The sequence below is a fragment of the Calliphora vicina genome, chromosome 3 (genome assembly GCF_958450345.1).
Source record: "Calliphora vicina chromosome 3, idCalVici1.1, whole genome shotgun sequence".
NCBI classification, from domain to species: Eukaryota; Metazoa; Arthropoda; class Insecta; order Diptera; family Calliphoridae; genus Calliphora; species Calliphora vicina.
This window is the reverse complement of record NC_088782.1, coordinates 65,710,056-65,723,662: the sequence shown is the minus strand read 5'-3', so window position 1 is coordinate 65,723,662 and position 13,607 is coordinate 65,710,056. Positions and strand designations below refer to the sequence as shown.

General features: G+C 31.1%; 1 protein-coding gene across 1 annotated transcript in view; it reads left to right on the top strand.

Annotated features, from left to right (window-relative positions):
- The window catches only part of LOC135955506 (uncharacterized), a 64,417-nt gene that overhangs the window by 34,088 nt on the left and 16,722 nt on the right, over nucleotides 1-13,607 (top strand). The window contains exon 2 of the mRNA XM_065505856.1: nucleotides 13,054-13,143. Coding sequence (XP_065361928.1) covers nucleotides 13,054-13,143 — 90 coding nt within the window. The remainder of the gene's footprint in view (nucleotides 1-13,053; nucleotides 13,144-13,607) is intronic.

Below are 13,607 nucleotides of genomic sequence, written 5' to 3'. Positions count from 1 at the left end.
AGCAAAATCTGAATAGGAAATTCGAACTTTAGTCCTGCAATTTGACTATTGAAATGATTTGTTTGTACTACAATTGTATTTTCGATAATTCTGTGTGATTTTCATTTAGTGGCTTGCTCGGGAAAAAGACCTACCAGTGTCGTTCGCAGTCGCCCAAATGTTTGCATCAATTTGCTCGAGTTTCTATAAATTAAAAAGGCTCCTTGATCAATTCTGAATAGTAAGCCGAGATTCAAACTGTATGTCATTGACCTAAGGAAATTTTCCTTTAAATCCTGCAAGTGGATCTTTAAAAAGGAGTTGGTTCCTAAGATCGTTCACTGTTTATACAATAATTGTTTGATTATTCTGTGTCTGATTACACAGTGCAACAGTGAAAAAAACACACGATCATGACAGTATAGATTCGACTCTACTACCAAAGGGTAGTAAAACCCTATACTCAGTTTGCCCATTTTGGTGACCGATTTTTTTTTATGGGCCCCCAAAGTTTCTGAAAATCAGTGGGGCCTCTAAAAAAGGTGTCATCAGGTTTTGGTTAACAGCTAATTCAGACTTTGTGCTACGGCTTAACTTTATATGGCAATAATATAGCTAAGAGTCTGCCAAATAAATTTTGTTAAAATTTGTTTCCAAAAAATAGCTTTTTCGTGCACTTTTGTTGAAAAAATATAGGAAGAAATTTTTTTTTTTTTACTTTTTTTAGAATAACTTCCAGGGACTCCTAATTTTTCAATAACAATATCCCGCAAAGTTGTAGCTACGGTAAATTTGAATAACTCTCGTGAACATATCAATGCAATCCGAACATACCTAGGTATTCTAAATAGCTGTCAAAAATCACTTTGTAGCTTAAAATTTGTAGTTTTTTACTAATTTTTGACTCTAAAACAATAATTTTTTGTTAAAAATGTATGTTCGAGTGTATACTTCTCTATTGTGCTGGAATAACGAAGAATGGGCAAATCATTATCGGTATGATCCGGGCGCATAACTTTATCCAATCTTGATCATGCAAGACCGGCTTGATGCAAGATATGAAAAAACTTTAAAATTTTTGAAAGTGGGCAAGGTTTGTGGAACTTCTGAAGTGTAAATATAAGCTTTTTATATAAGTTTTTGATATCGGTGGAAACCTTATGACTTAAAGATTGACATTTTAGTGAAATTAATAATTTTGTGACGTCATTTACCTTAAAAACTAATAATATTTTAAAATGGTGATTTTCCATCAAGAAAAATAAAAACTTTGAATTAATGTAAAATTTGAACAGTTACAGACATCACAATAAAATTTGGAAGTAATATAGACCTAAATATTCGTAAGTCAATGGCATCACTAATGTTGCCATTCTTTGTTTTTAAACACCGAAATTCCTGAAACGGCGAAAATTTGTTCCAAAAACGAAGTTTTATTTAGAAAATAGCCCACTTTGACGTTATTTACAGCATGATAGTAAAAACGTTCTGTATGTATATAAACAACATATGGGGCTATACAAATGTGATGAGCTTTTGAGGGTCGGTGTTTTGCGTTTTTAGAATTTTTTACTCAAACCTAATTTTTTTTTTTCAAAATTGCCCAAGTTTGGATAGGGCTGGGGGGTACAATGTCCGCTTAAGTTAGTCAAATTTTACCTTATATGTTTTTGCATTAAGTTCTCTTTCCAGATCATAAAAAAATTTATATAGTCCCGAAGAAAATTAGTTTTTTATAAAAGAAAAAATATGGGGACTTTTTTGGGAAAAAACTTAAAAAACACACGCATACAAAGTTGAAATATATAAAAAGATGCTTCAACTTTGGATGCGTGTAACTTTTTATAGGGACGAAATAATTGTTATCAGATTTGTTTTATTTTCTTTAGAATTTTATCGCAAATATACGTCATATATAAAAAAACAAATTTCGACCTTTCGTAGGCCCATCAAATTTAAAATACGAAAAAAAGATCGGGCAAAATTTAAAAAAATATTAAACCCAAATATCTCTTGAACTAAAAGAGATAACTACAGATAAAATCATATTTTTTGTAGACCTTCTCAAGGTCTATCTATATTTGAAATTGCAGCTCATTCGGATCATAAATGACTTTTTGGTAATTTTTTTATAAATGTGTGACATTGAAGGTCCACCCACTGATCCCCATTCCGAACACCTCAGCCGAGTAAATAATACAGCACAACATAGAAGTGTGGACTTGATAATACTATTTTTACAAAAAAATCTTTGTTTTAGCGTCAAAAAATAGGAAAAACGAAAATTGTTAAGGTACAAAGTGATCTTTATGTGCTATGTAGAGTGACTAGACACATTCAGAATGCATTGATATGTTCACAAGAGTTATTCAAATTTACCGTAGCTACAACTTTGCGAGATATTGTTATTGAAAAATTAGGAGTCCCTGGAAGTTATTCTAAAAAAAGTAAAAAAAAAAAATTTTCTTCCTATATTTTTTCAACAAAAGTGCACGAAAAAGCTATTTTTTGGAAACAAATTTTAACAAAATTTATTTGGCGGACTCTTAGCTATATTATTGCCATATAAAGTTAAGCCGTAGCACAAAGTCTGAATTAGCTGTTAACCAAAACCTGATGACACCTTTTTTAGAGGCCCCACTGATTTTCAGAAACTTTGGGGGCCCATAAAAAAAAATCGGTCACCAAAATGGGCAAACTGAGTATAGGGTTGTACTACCCTTTGGTAGTAGAGTCGAACCTATACTGTCATGATCTTGTGTTTTTCCAAAAGTCTCCATTTGTTGCATAGTGTTATCGTTTGATGGCATACATGGAAGCAAATGGCTTATTCGTTATGTACTATCAGTTTTGTTCGCAGTACACCCTCCAAGATAGCTCCAATTTGATTGATTCTCTATAAATCAAGATGTCTCCAGGATCAATTCGGTAGCAAAATTCTACATTTTTGTTTTTTTTTCCAAAAAGATCTTCATAATTTCTTCGGGCTCGTATGTATATATTTTGTGTTGTTTCTGAAAGTAAACCTCACAGCCCTATCTCGCTTTATTGAATTCCTAATTGGAAACCTGCCAGCTTAACATCAGTCCCTTACCGCCACTTGAAGTCCTGTTAGAATCGTCCTTTTTTAGATCCGCTACCCCACCCATACAGTTTATTTATACAATAACTAAACATACATGTCCTCAGTGGCGGGCACCTATAAACCACTCCGTGCTCTGGCGAAGGAAACGAGCTGTAAACGATTAGTTGCTTTATAAAGTAACTGGACATACAGGTCCTCAGCACTACTAACATCCATCTTGACCCAGATAAAGCTCATACAATAACCAAAAAAAAAACATTGATCGGGATGGTAACAGAAAAATGATATTCATCCTCTTCCATGACAACAGATGAGTATCATTTAGTCGTTCTAATTCCTTTATTGCTTTGACCTCTTGTGAACTTGAACGAGAGCCAAAACCACAAATGACACTTAAACCTTGCATCACTTTAAGATTGTTACTCTTGATTGAATTGAGAAACAATGCTGGGTTTCGTATAATTATTTAAGAGTATAGAATATTTCACATCACTGATTGACAAATCAATTTGATCATTTCTGTCCAATTTACTTATCTTCATATATCTGAATCCCAAATATTGGAACCAAAAACCTTACCTTAATATAGACCGTTTGTCAGCACACTATTTGTCTCAAGATATTAATACATTTTTATTATGGCCATTCGTTCCAGGGAAAGTAAACAATAATTGTTCTGAATATTTTCAATGAATTGTTGCTATTGTTGTTGCGTTCGATGTTCCTGGTTATTTGTTATTATTATTGTTGCTGCTGCTGTTGTTGTTGTTGCTATTGTACGAGTATCCAAATTTGGCTAAAAGCCTATAAATGTACGTAATAAAAACTAAAGTGTTTTGTTGCGTGTAGCAGCAACAATAAAACACAACGCAAAAAAATTACACGAAGTAAAACAAATCGTTCGACAAAATAGGGCGACGCTAAACAGGAACACAATATAAGTATACAGCTACTACCACGACGGCGATCATGACCCATTCAAACATTCAGATGTATGGATGGATATACGAGTACCAGGAGTATTGTTTTCTGGCATAACGTTTTTTTTCGTATCAAAAATTCGGGAAAAAAAACTGGGGAGAAAAAAGTTTCTTAGCAAATGCCAAAACCAAGTTGGTCTTAAATAAATTGACATTTAATGGAGACACTTTTTTTAAAAGCGGCAAAAGCCGAAAGAAATGCTCGCAACCAAACCAAACATATGGATGGATTAATGTTCATATGAGTACCACAAGCAGTCAGCAAACAAACAAACCAACAAATTCAAGCATCCTGGAGTCTGGCTGACACTGTAGATGTGGCTGTGGTGGTAGTAGTAGTTTGGCTATCGGTAAATAAAATCTAAGTGCATATTTGTAGGAAGGAACATAAGCAATCTGCTTGTACTTCTAAACACATTTGTTCGGCCATCAATTGCCAGCTATTGTTATGTACTTCTCTTTAGCAGCCTAACTGCCTTGCTGCCTGCCTACCATTTGCCAAGCGTCCAGCAATTTTATGTACACAAGTCTTGTATGAGCTCAACAGAAGCACTGCCGTTTGTTCTCTGCTCTTCGTTGGATGCTGCTTGCTAATGCCAAAATGGTTGAGTAAAATAAATAAATTGCCTGATATAAGTGAATTCTTGTTTCAATTATATTCATGTTAACATAATAATTTAGTTAAAACGGAGGAGCTTGTAGTTGCTGCATCGTTTCCATACGCAATGTTACAACGACCACGACATGTAGGTTCCTACATACATAGGAGAGTATTTCCACAGGTTCCACTCTTAACATTTTATTTTGATATAGTTCTTGAAGAAAACATAGTGTTCACATGACTTAAAATGAAATACATCGATCGATAGGCCTAAACACATGTTAATATAGTTCTGTTCATAAAATACACTGTGAAAAGAAATGTATTGGGATTATAAATAGTCCGCTTAAATGTATTGTAAACGTATTGTTTCAAAACTGGAGTTGTAGTTTGGATGTTGTCATTCAAGAAGGAACACTATTAAACTGGAAGAATAGGGGATGAGGAAAAACCAAACTCTCATGAAGGGAATACCACAACAACTATTATCATAACCACTCAAATGTTCTTCATACCAAAATCAGGAAAGGAGAGCTATGCAAGTCCATAAGCTTATTCTTGTTGAAAACCTTGAAACGAATTGTTGATACCGAGGGGACGAAGTCCATTCAAAAAACGTCTATTTATACCCTACATCACCATAGTGGGGAGGGTATTATGCGTTTGTGCAGATGTTTGTAACGCCCAAAAATATTAGTCTAACACCCACCTTAAAGTATACCGATCGACTTAGAATCACTTTCTGAGTCGATTAAGCGATGTCCGTCCGTCTGGTCGGCTGGCTGGCTGTCCATGTAAACCTTGTGCGCAGAGTACAGGTCGCAATTTTGAAGATATTTCGATGAAATTTGATACATAATTTGATACAAGCCTATTGAAACTGGCTGAAATCGGTCCATTATTTCACCTAGCCCCCATACAAATGTCCTCCCGAAATTGGACTTTATCGGTCATAAATGTTTAATTTATATATGTATCTCCACAAATTCCGCTCCAAATAAGTTTTATATACACAAAATTCATGTCACCAAATTTTGTTACGATCGGTCCACAATTAGTCATAGCTCCCATATAGACCCGCTTCCGAAAATCACTTTAACGTGCATAAATCACTTAAAAATGTTGGTAAACACACAAAATTCAACATAGTTAACTTTAATATAGACATAAATCACACGTCCTAATTTCATGGTGATCGGTCCATAATTGGTCATAGCCCCCATATAAGGCCCACTTCCGAAAATCACTCAAAAATATAAATTATTGAAATTTTAAAAGAAAAAATTTTTTTGCTCTTTTACTTAGTGTAGGGTATTATATGGTCGGGCTTGACCGACCATACTTTCTTACTTGTTTTTATGTAAAATTCTACTTTAGGGCGAAAATTCTCAAATCGCATATTCTTAAATTTATTTACAGCGGGATTGCTGTAAATAAATTTAAAAATTTGTTTTAATTTTTCCATTTTAAATCGAAAATAACTGTAAAATTTCACTAAAAACTATTCATAAATAAAAATTTAATTCCAATACGAAAAATTTGTATCTATGCAAAAATTCAATAAAACCCATCTATATATATAAAAGAGTAACGTTACTGACTGACTGACTGACTGACTGACTGACTGACTGAATGACTGACTGACTGATTCATCATCGCACAGCCCAAACGACTGAAGCTAGAATTATGAAATTTTAACTGTGGGTTCTTCCTTCCTCCCCAAAACGATCCACTAAGAAGGGATTTTTGGAAATTCGAACGTTTAGGTAGGGTAAAAACGGGTAAATTCGGTAACCTTATATCTTCAAAAATAAGAAAGATTAAAAAAAAACTTAAAATTGCATGTTACTCCATTTAAAAAATAAGCTGACAGGTGTCTCGTACTTTTTCGAAATTCGAACCTTTTAGGGGAGAAAGCGGGTAAAAACTGTATTTTTGTACTTTTTTGGCACCCTGTGTATATTTTAAACCAATAAACATAGAATCAAATTTTAAATCGTATTCTTTACTTATCAAAAAATAAAAAATATAGGTTTGGTACTATTTGGAAATTCGAACCCTTAAGGGATACAAATTGTGTTTATTTTTGGGACTTTTTCATAAAATATGTTTTTCTATAATTTGACATAGCCATACGAATATTTTACTATGAGCTCCTACCACGATACAGAAATTTATTTGAATAAAATTTTACCACCGCAATGGGGATAAAAAATGTACCAAAAAGGGGATAAAATCGGAAAAATACATTATATTTGAAATTATTAAGCCAATTTTGATAATTTTTTTAACGTTGGTTCCTGGATTCATACAAAAATTAACTAACAGGGTGTTTTCACATTGGCAAATAAATTTGTTTGACCAAATTCAGCTGTTTTCTTGTTTGCAGTGCAAAAATATTTTGTGTTCAAACTAGAAACATAAAATATTTGACGCTTAAATAAAAGTACTAAAATTTCATAATTCTTTCAAATGTAAAGCAAAATCTGGTAATATTTTACTTTCTAGAAATGTCTTTTTTATTGATGAAAGAAATTAAAGTTGTTTTGCAGCTTTATTTAATAATTATTTAGAACAAATATTACCATAAATGTGACCACAAGTCAAATATATTTTCCCCTTTGTGTGTTTGATAGTATTTCGGTGTAGTTTGATTAAACAAATATGGCAAATAAATGTGTACAGTGTGAACACAAAATCAACCCATGAATTATTTGATGTAGTTTTGATCAAACACATGAAACATCTTGTGTCAAATAATTTGCGTAGTCTGACCCTACCTTTAGAAACATGAAATTAAGCATATATGGTCCTCAGTGAGTGAGAATTCTAGGGGTACTTTTTGTAATGTCTTCACCAATGAACCTAAAAACATGGAATTAAGCTTATGTGGAAACCCACAAGTGGGGGCTTTTTGGTACTTTTTAATTGTACTTTTTGAATTTTCTGTAGTAATGGGCATAGAAATATGAAATTAGGCGTATATGGTTCCAAGTGAGTGAAAATTCCAGGGCATACTTCATGGTACTTTTTCTTTATTTTCATGGGTACTTTTTTGAATTTTCTATAATAATGGACCCATAGTTTCCAAAAAAAATCGAAGAATTTCAAAACCGATAATTTATTAAATATTAAGTGTTATAGAAACAAAATTAGTTGATAATATAGAAAATGCTATACAAATTTTAAATTCAAATTTGACGGGTTAAGTGATATGTCCTCTAATACATTTTCAGCAATTGTCTTATATATTCAGAAGCGTTATAAGATTTTTCCAAGTGTATATCTACGCGATCGTTTTGAGAAAAGTTTCTTTTGAAATTTGATTATTATATCGCTGCCTAAGAAAGCTTCTCATGATTTTTAAAACTCTTTTGTTTTGATACAGCCAATCTAAACACCAATGAAACGGTCCACCAAAAGAACATACCAAACATACATTGCAACATAATACATACTACGTACTACATGCAACTATATGCAACAATAACAATAAGAACAACATAAAAAAATTGCAGCAGCAACAAAATCAATAGTTGTATCAGCACCTGAAATTGTTTGCAGTCTTTTTATTTTTAAGATATCAATACAATCTCATGTTGTCGGCATTTAATCTTCATTCTATTGTCCTCCACATCTGGTGTGTTAAAAAGACACCACTTACTTACTGCCTGCCTCCACTATACTACACTGCACTGTCTGTCCAAATCTATGTTTGAGCCTGCCTCTGGCGGTTGCACATAGCTTTAAAAAAAAAAAACATTCAAACATATCTTAACGTATCTGATACAAATATAGTAAGAGTTTTAAATAAATTTATAAAACAAAAGTTTTGAATAAAACGCTGATAAACTTAAACAAAAGCATCCATCTCAAACACTTTTAGGCCGAAATATGCCACAGAGAATTTTTGTATGTTGCCCCCAAAAACACACTCTAAATAAATGAGTGCTATTATTTTGATGAAACAACTAAATACTGAACATGGTAAATTTAAGAAAACTTTCACTTTTTTTTGTTAATAAACAAGAATTTAAAATACCTGCATTTTCTTTAAAGCACCCCTTCATTGTCTATTTTATTTTTCAGTTTTTTATTGTTGCCAAATTCTAGGCGACAATCGATTTCGTTTAATTTGTGCCCTTTGCAACATTTGTGTTGTTACCTCTTTGAATATTTTTATTGCTTTTAAGTTTTTAACAATCAAATACGCGACATATTATTACTTTAATAATACGTTTGCAATTTGTTAATTGCTACTTTACTTTTACACACAATATTAAACAAAACAACTACCAAAAAAAAAAAAGAGTCATAAAAATATAATATTCACCGGTTACTTATCATTAAAATAAATTGCCTGCACGCAATGCGAAATGTTGCCCTGCCTTGCCTGACTGCCACATTCGACAAGTTGGCAGAAAAAAATTAACACATTGTTTTATCATCTGCCAATAATCTGTTGCGTGTAAAAATGTCCCAAAAATTTTGCAATAAAAAAATGATATTGTTAAAATACGAGTACTTATTCGTACTTATAACATGATCTCATATAAGTGTTTTACATACAAAATTATAGTGTTGATTCTCATATTGTACGGGATCTTTAGGCAAGAATTGTAATTGTATATTTCGCGCCATTAGCCTGATGTGTGTCAATTTGTTGATAATTCTTTCAAAATTATTATATTAATATTTTTATAGATATTTCGCAACAAATATTAAACATTTACCGATAAAGATCAGTTGCTCTAGATCGTAGATAAAACTCCTTAATTTTTGATTTTATTATCTAATTTAAATCTTAAATTCGTAACTTTATTAATGACTTGCTTTGTAGCCTTACTATGGTATTCGAATTATTCGATTTTTCTCTTGTTCGAATAAAACGAATAATTCGAATAAGAGATTTTAAATTGTTCGAATAATTCGAGCACACGTTTAAAATTAATCGAATAATTTAATTTTTTTAAAAAAAGTAAAGAATGAAGTTTTGATGTCGGATTTTTAATATTTGTTTGTTAAAGAAAACCAAAAAAGAACGTTAAAGTTAACAATTCAAGTATTGATAACGTTAAAAAACATTCGAAAACAAAGTCCATCATTAAATTTTCAACAGAAATATTCTCATCAAATTAACTCCCGAACAATCTACAAAACAATTGACTAGCAAACCCCTTTTTCCGTTTTGGAGCTATGCTTTAAAAAATTTGAGCTAGTTGGACATAATCCTGAATTCAAATACAATATAAACGTATTAAGAACTTTTTTATATCGTTCATTAATTCGGGTTTTAAATTGAGTAACTAATTCTTTAGTAAATTAATTATTCACTATTATTTATAACAAATTGTATTATAAATCAAGCTCTATCAACGTTGCCGAATCTTTGCTTAATAAAGTGGTCTTGGGGAATTAAACAATAAAGGGAATCTGTCCATAGTTTGATATCATTGTCAGTGAACGTGGCTAAATTGAAGTCAGGCAGTGCATGATTGACGCATTTACAAATACGCAAAAAGTTTATTTCCATGTTAGACAAAGATATTCAAAATCATGTATAAGACGAACTCCATGCTTTTCTTGCAACAAAACATTAGTTTGCAATATTTGTGTTTATCATTCGATTTATTAAAAATTTTGGGACACTTACGTAAGCGGTTAATAACATCACATATATACATATATTTTAAGATCATGGCCTTCATCTATTTCAATGTAATCATTATAAATATCATCCTCAATATCACTTTCGACGACCGTTTCAAAATCACATTCTCCATCACATTCATCTCCACTTTAATCTAAGTTACAATTTTAATTATTAATAGCGATTATTCTAACATTTCGCCCGCGAAATAGCAAATATTTTATTCCGTATCTTTTATTTTCATTGGTTCAAATCCTAAGTTAAAAATTTTGAAAGACTTGTTTTTAGAATTGTAACTTCTTGCAGTAATATTTATATATTTATAGAAGGTGCTATCGGAACACTTTGTCTCTTTGTCTTTAGTTATTTGTACAATTTCAGAAACAATACAATTTTTGTGAGTCATTATTACTTATTTAAATTTGAAATTATGAAAAATTTTAATAAATTTAATAAATTTAAATATATATGAACATTTATTCGTTTTAATCGATTATTCTACATAAAATTTTTCGAATTATTCGTTATTCGAAAATGGCCATTTTTAAATTGTTCGAATAATTATTCGTAAGAAATTATTCGATTAATCGAACGATCATTAGTCGAATGAATACCCTAATCCTTACCCGTTTATTCATAATCAATTTAAAATTTTATAAAAAGTTTATAAAACAAATTTTGTATGGACATTTTGTTTTATAAACCTGTAATAAATTTAAAAAGCAATTTTAACCCCAAGTTTCATTAAGGGTTAATTTCCATTTTTGTGCTGTTGTTGTAAATACTAGACTTTGTGTTATATTTTTCTTAAGTTTCATCAAAATCGGCCCAAAACTATATAACATTTCGCTATCTTTGCATTAGAAATTCGAAATATTGAAAAATTTGACCTTTGACCTTCATGATTTAAGGTTTCTGGTTTTCCAATTTTAGTAAAACTTTCAGAATATATTTAAAATTACCTGGACTATAATATTCTGAATAGGTTTTATTTAATATTAAAAACATTAACAAAATATGGCCAAAAAATTAGTTTTTCTCGAAAATTGCAAAATTTATATCACAGGTACGGAAAAACTATAGGAGATATTGGCATACTTTTTTCACATTTTTATTGCCTATTATGTTGTCAATAAATCCCCTTGTGATGATCCAAAAATTCTAAAATTTTGTTAACAAAATTTTTAAAAATTTGAAAATGGAGTTCTGAAACTGCCGTTAAAAAATTATTTTTTTTGGTCATACCTGTGAACAGTTTAACGGTTTCCTACTATGACAAAAACTCATATACAAGTAAATATGGATATATTTTAGGTAAAAATGAGCTTTTATTTTTATATTTCTTAAAATATGTTAATTTTGTTTCTACATTTCTTGTTCTAGTGGCCTGAGACACGTTAATGGCCTGGCGAATTTTTAATAACTTTAACATTTTTTAACTAATTTTTGTATTTTATATCTCATTAGTACGACAATTAAGTACACATTTCGATTCTTTTAAATTAAATTGAAAAGTAATTTTTTAATGGCAAAATTTTTACAAAAACTGAAAAGATTGCATATTTCCCCACTGAAAATGCATCTCAAAACTTTGAGCGACGAGCGGCACGGGTTAACGTCGTTTAATCGAGCTCAAATTTCGGCTATCTCAATATCTGAAAAGGGGAATCGTTTTGTGTGGTCCAGACGAACAAAATTCCGGCATCGATTTTTTACGGTCACTCTAAGCAACATACTGCTGAAACCCACCATCAACATGTAACAAAAAATATTTTTCTTATATAGGGGTTATATGGGGGGTAGAGTCAATTATGAACCGATCCTCACAAAAGTTGGTAGAAAGATTTGGGTTCATATAAAACTTGTTTATGTCAAAATTTCATCACGATATTAATTATTATAATAAATTTATGAATGTTCAAGTAATTTTCTGAGGGGGGAACTTGGGACAAATGTTGACCGATTTTCGCCATACTTTACAGTATAATTTCAGAGTACTTAGAACTAATTAGCCACATAATCAACGTATTTATGACTGCTCAAACAGTATTTCGGGAGGACATTTGTATGGGGGCTAGGTGAAATCATGGACCGATATTGGCTATTTTCAAACAAGGAGTATTTGTGGAACATTTCAGCCAGCTAGCTCCTTTCGTTTGGACTCTATCGTGTTTTCAACAGACAGACATACCGATGGACATAGCTAGATCGTCTTAGAATCGTATGAGGACCCAGAATATATATACTTATGTGGGTCTGCGATGAAAATTTCGATGTGTTACAAACGTAATGAAAAACACATCTTTTTTAATGGTGGGTATAAAAAAATTGGTTTAAGCCTTTTTGTAATAGATTTGAATTGAAAAAAATTTAAATTATTCAACACATTTTATTAAGCTTATTTGTAATGGATTTGAGTGAAATAAATTTTCAATAAGGAAATAATTCTATTAAAATGAACTCTCAAAGGATATTCAATTATGACAACGAATTAATTCCTGGCGAATGCTTTAATGGAATGTTTAAGAGAATATATTTCATTTGATTTGGAATACTAAATTAAGCATTATACATTTAATTAACCAATTCTTCCCTAAAATATGTAAGACATCTGATCAAAGCTTTCAAAAGTCTTGCAACTAGTAGGATTAAAACAAATAAGACACATTTCTCACAGAGAAATTAATTATTATAATAAAAAAATAAATAAAATTTCAAAATAATAATAGGCTTCGTATTCATTCACTATTATTTTTAGAGTGCTTTGCACTGGGCCGCCAAACAAGGCAATGAAGACGTTGTCAAATTAATAGCCGGCACCTACAAGGCCGATGTCAATGCTCAAACGGTAAGTTCTTCTAAAACACTTTAAATAATACCACAATTAAATATTAACACAAATATTTCTATTAATTTCATGACTCTCTCTACTATATTCAACCGGAAATCTAACACAGAATGGGGTAAGTTATATTATGCATACTTATACAATACAGTCGTTTTCAATATAACAGCATTAGCTTTATGTTTCTAACAATTTCAATAGTTCTAATATACACTTGTATACAACTTAATAAGACAGCATATGGCAACATGTTACTTTAGGATTTCTACAAAAAAAATTAAAAGAAAAACGTATCTTTATTACAAACAGCTCTTTATATTCCAAACAACTCACTCTCTCTCTCATGAGACACTTTTAATATAAAGATTTCAAACTGTAAAATTCGATGGAACACACAAGACATCCATTTAACCAAAACGAATCTTGAAACCTGAAGGTATAGAAAAGGGTTGGGCCATTGTTGTCGT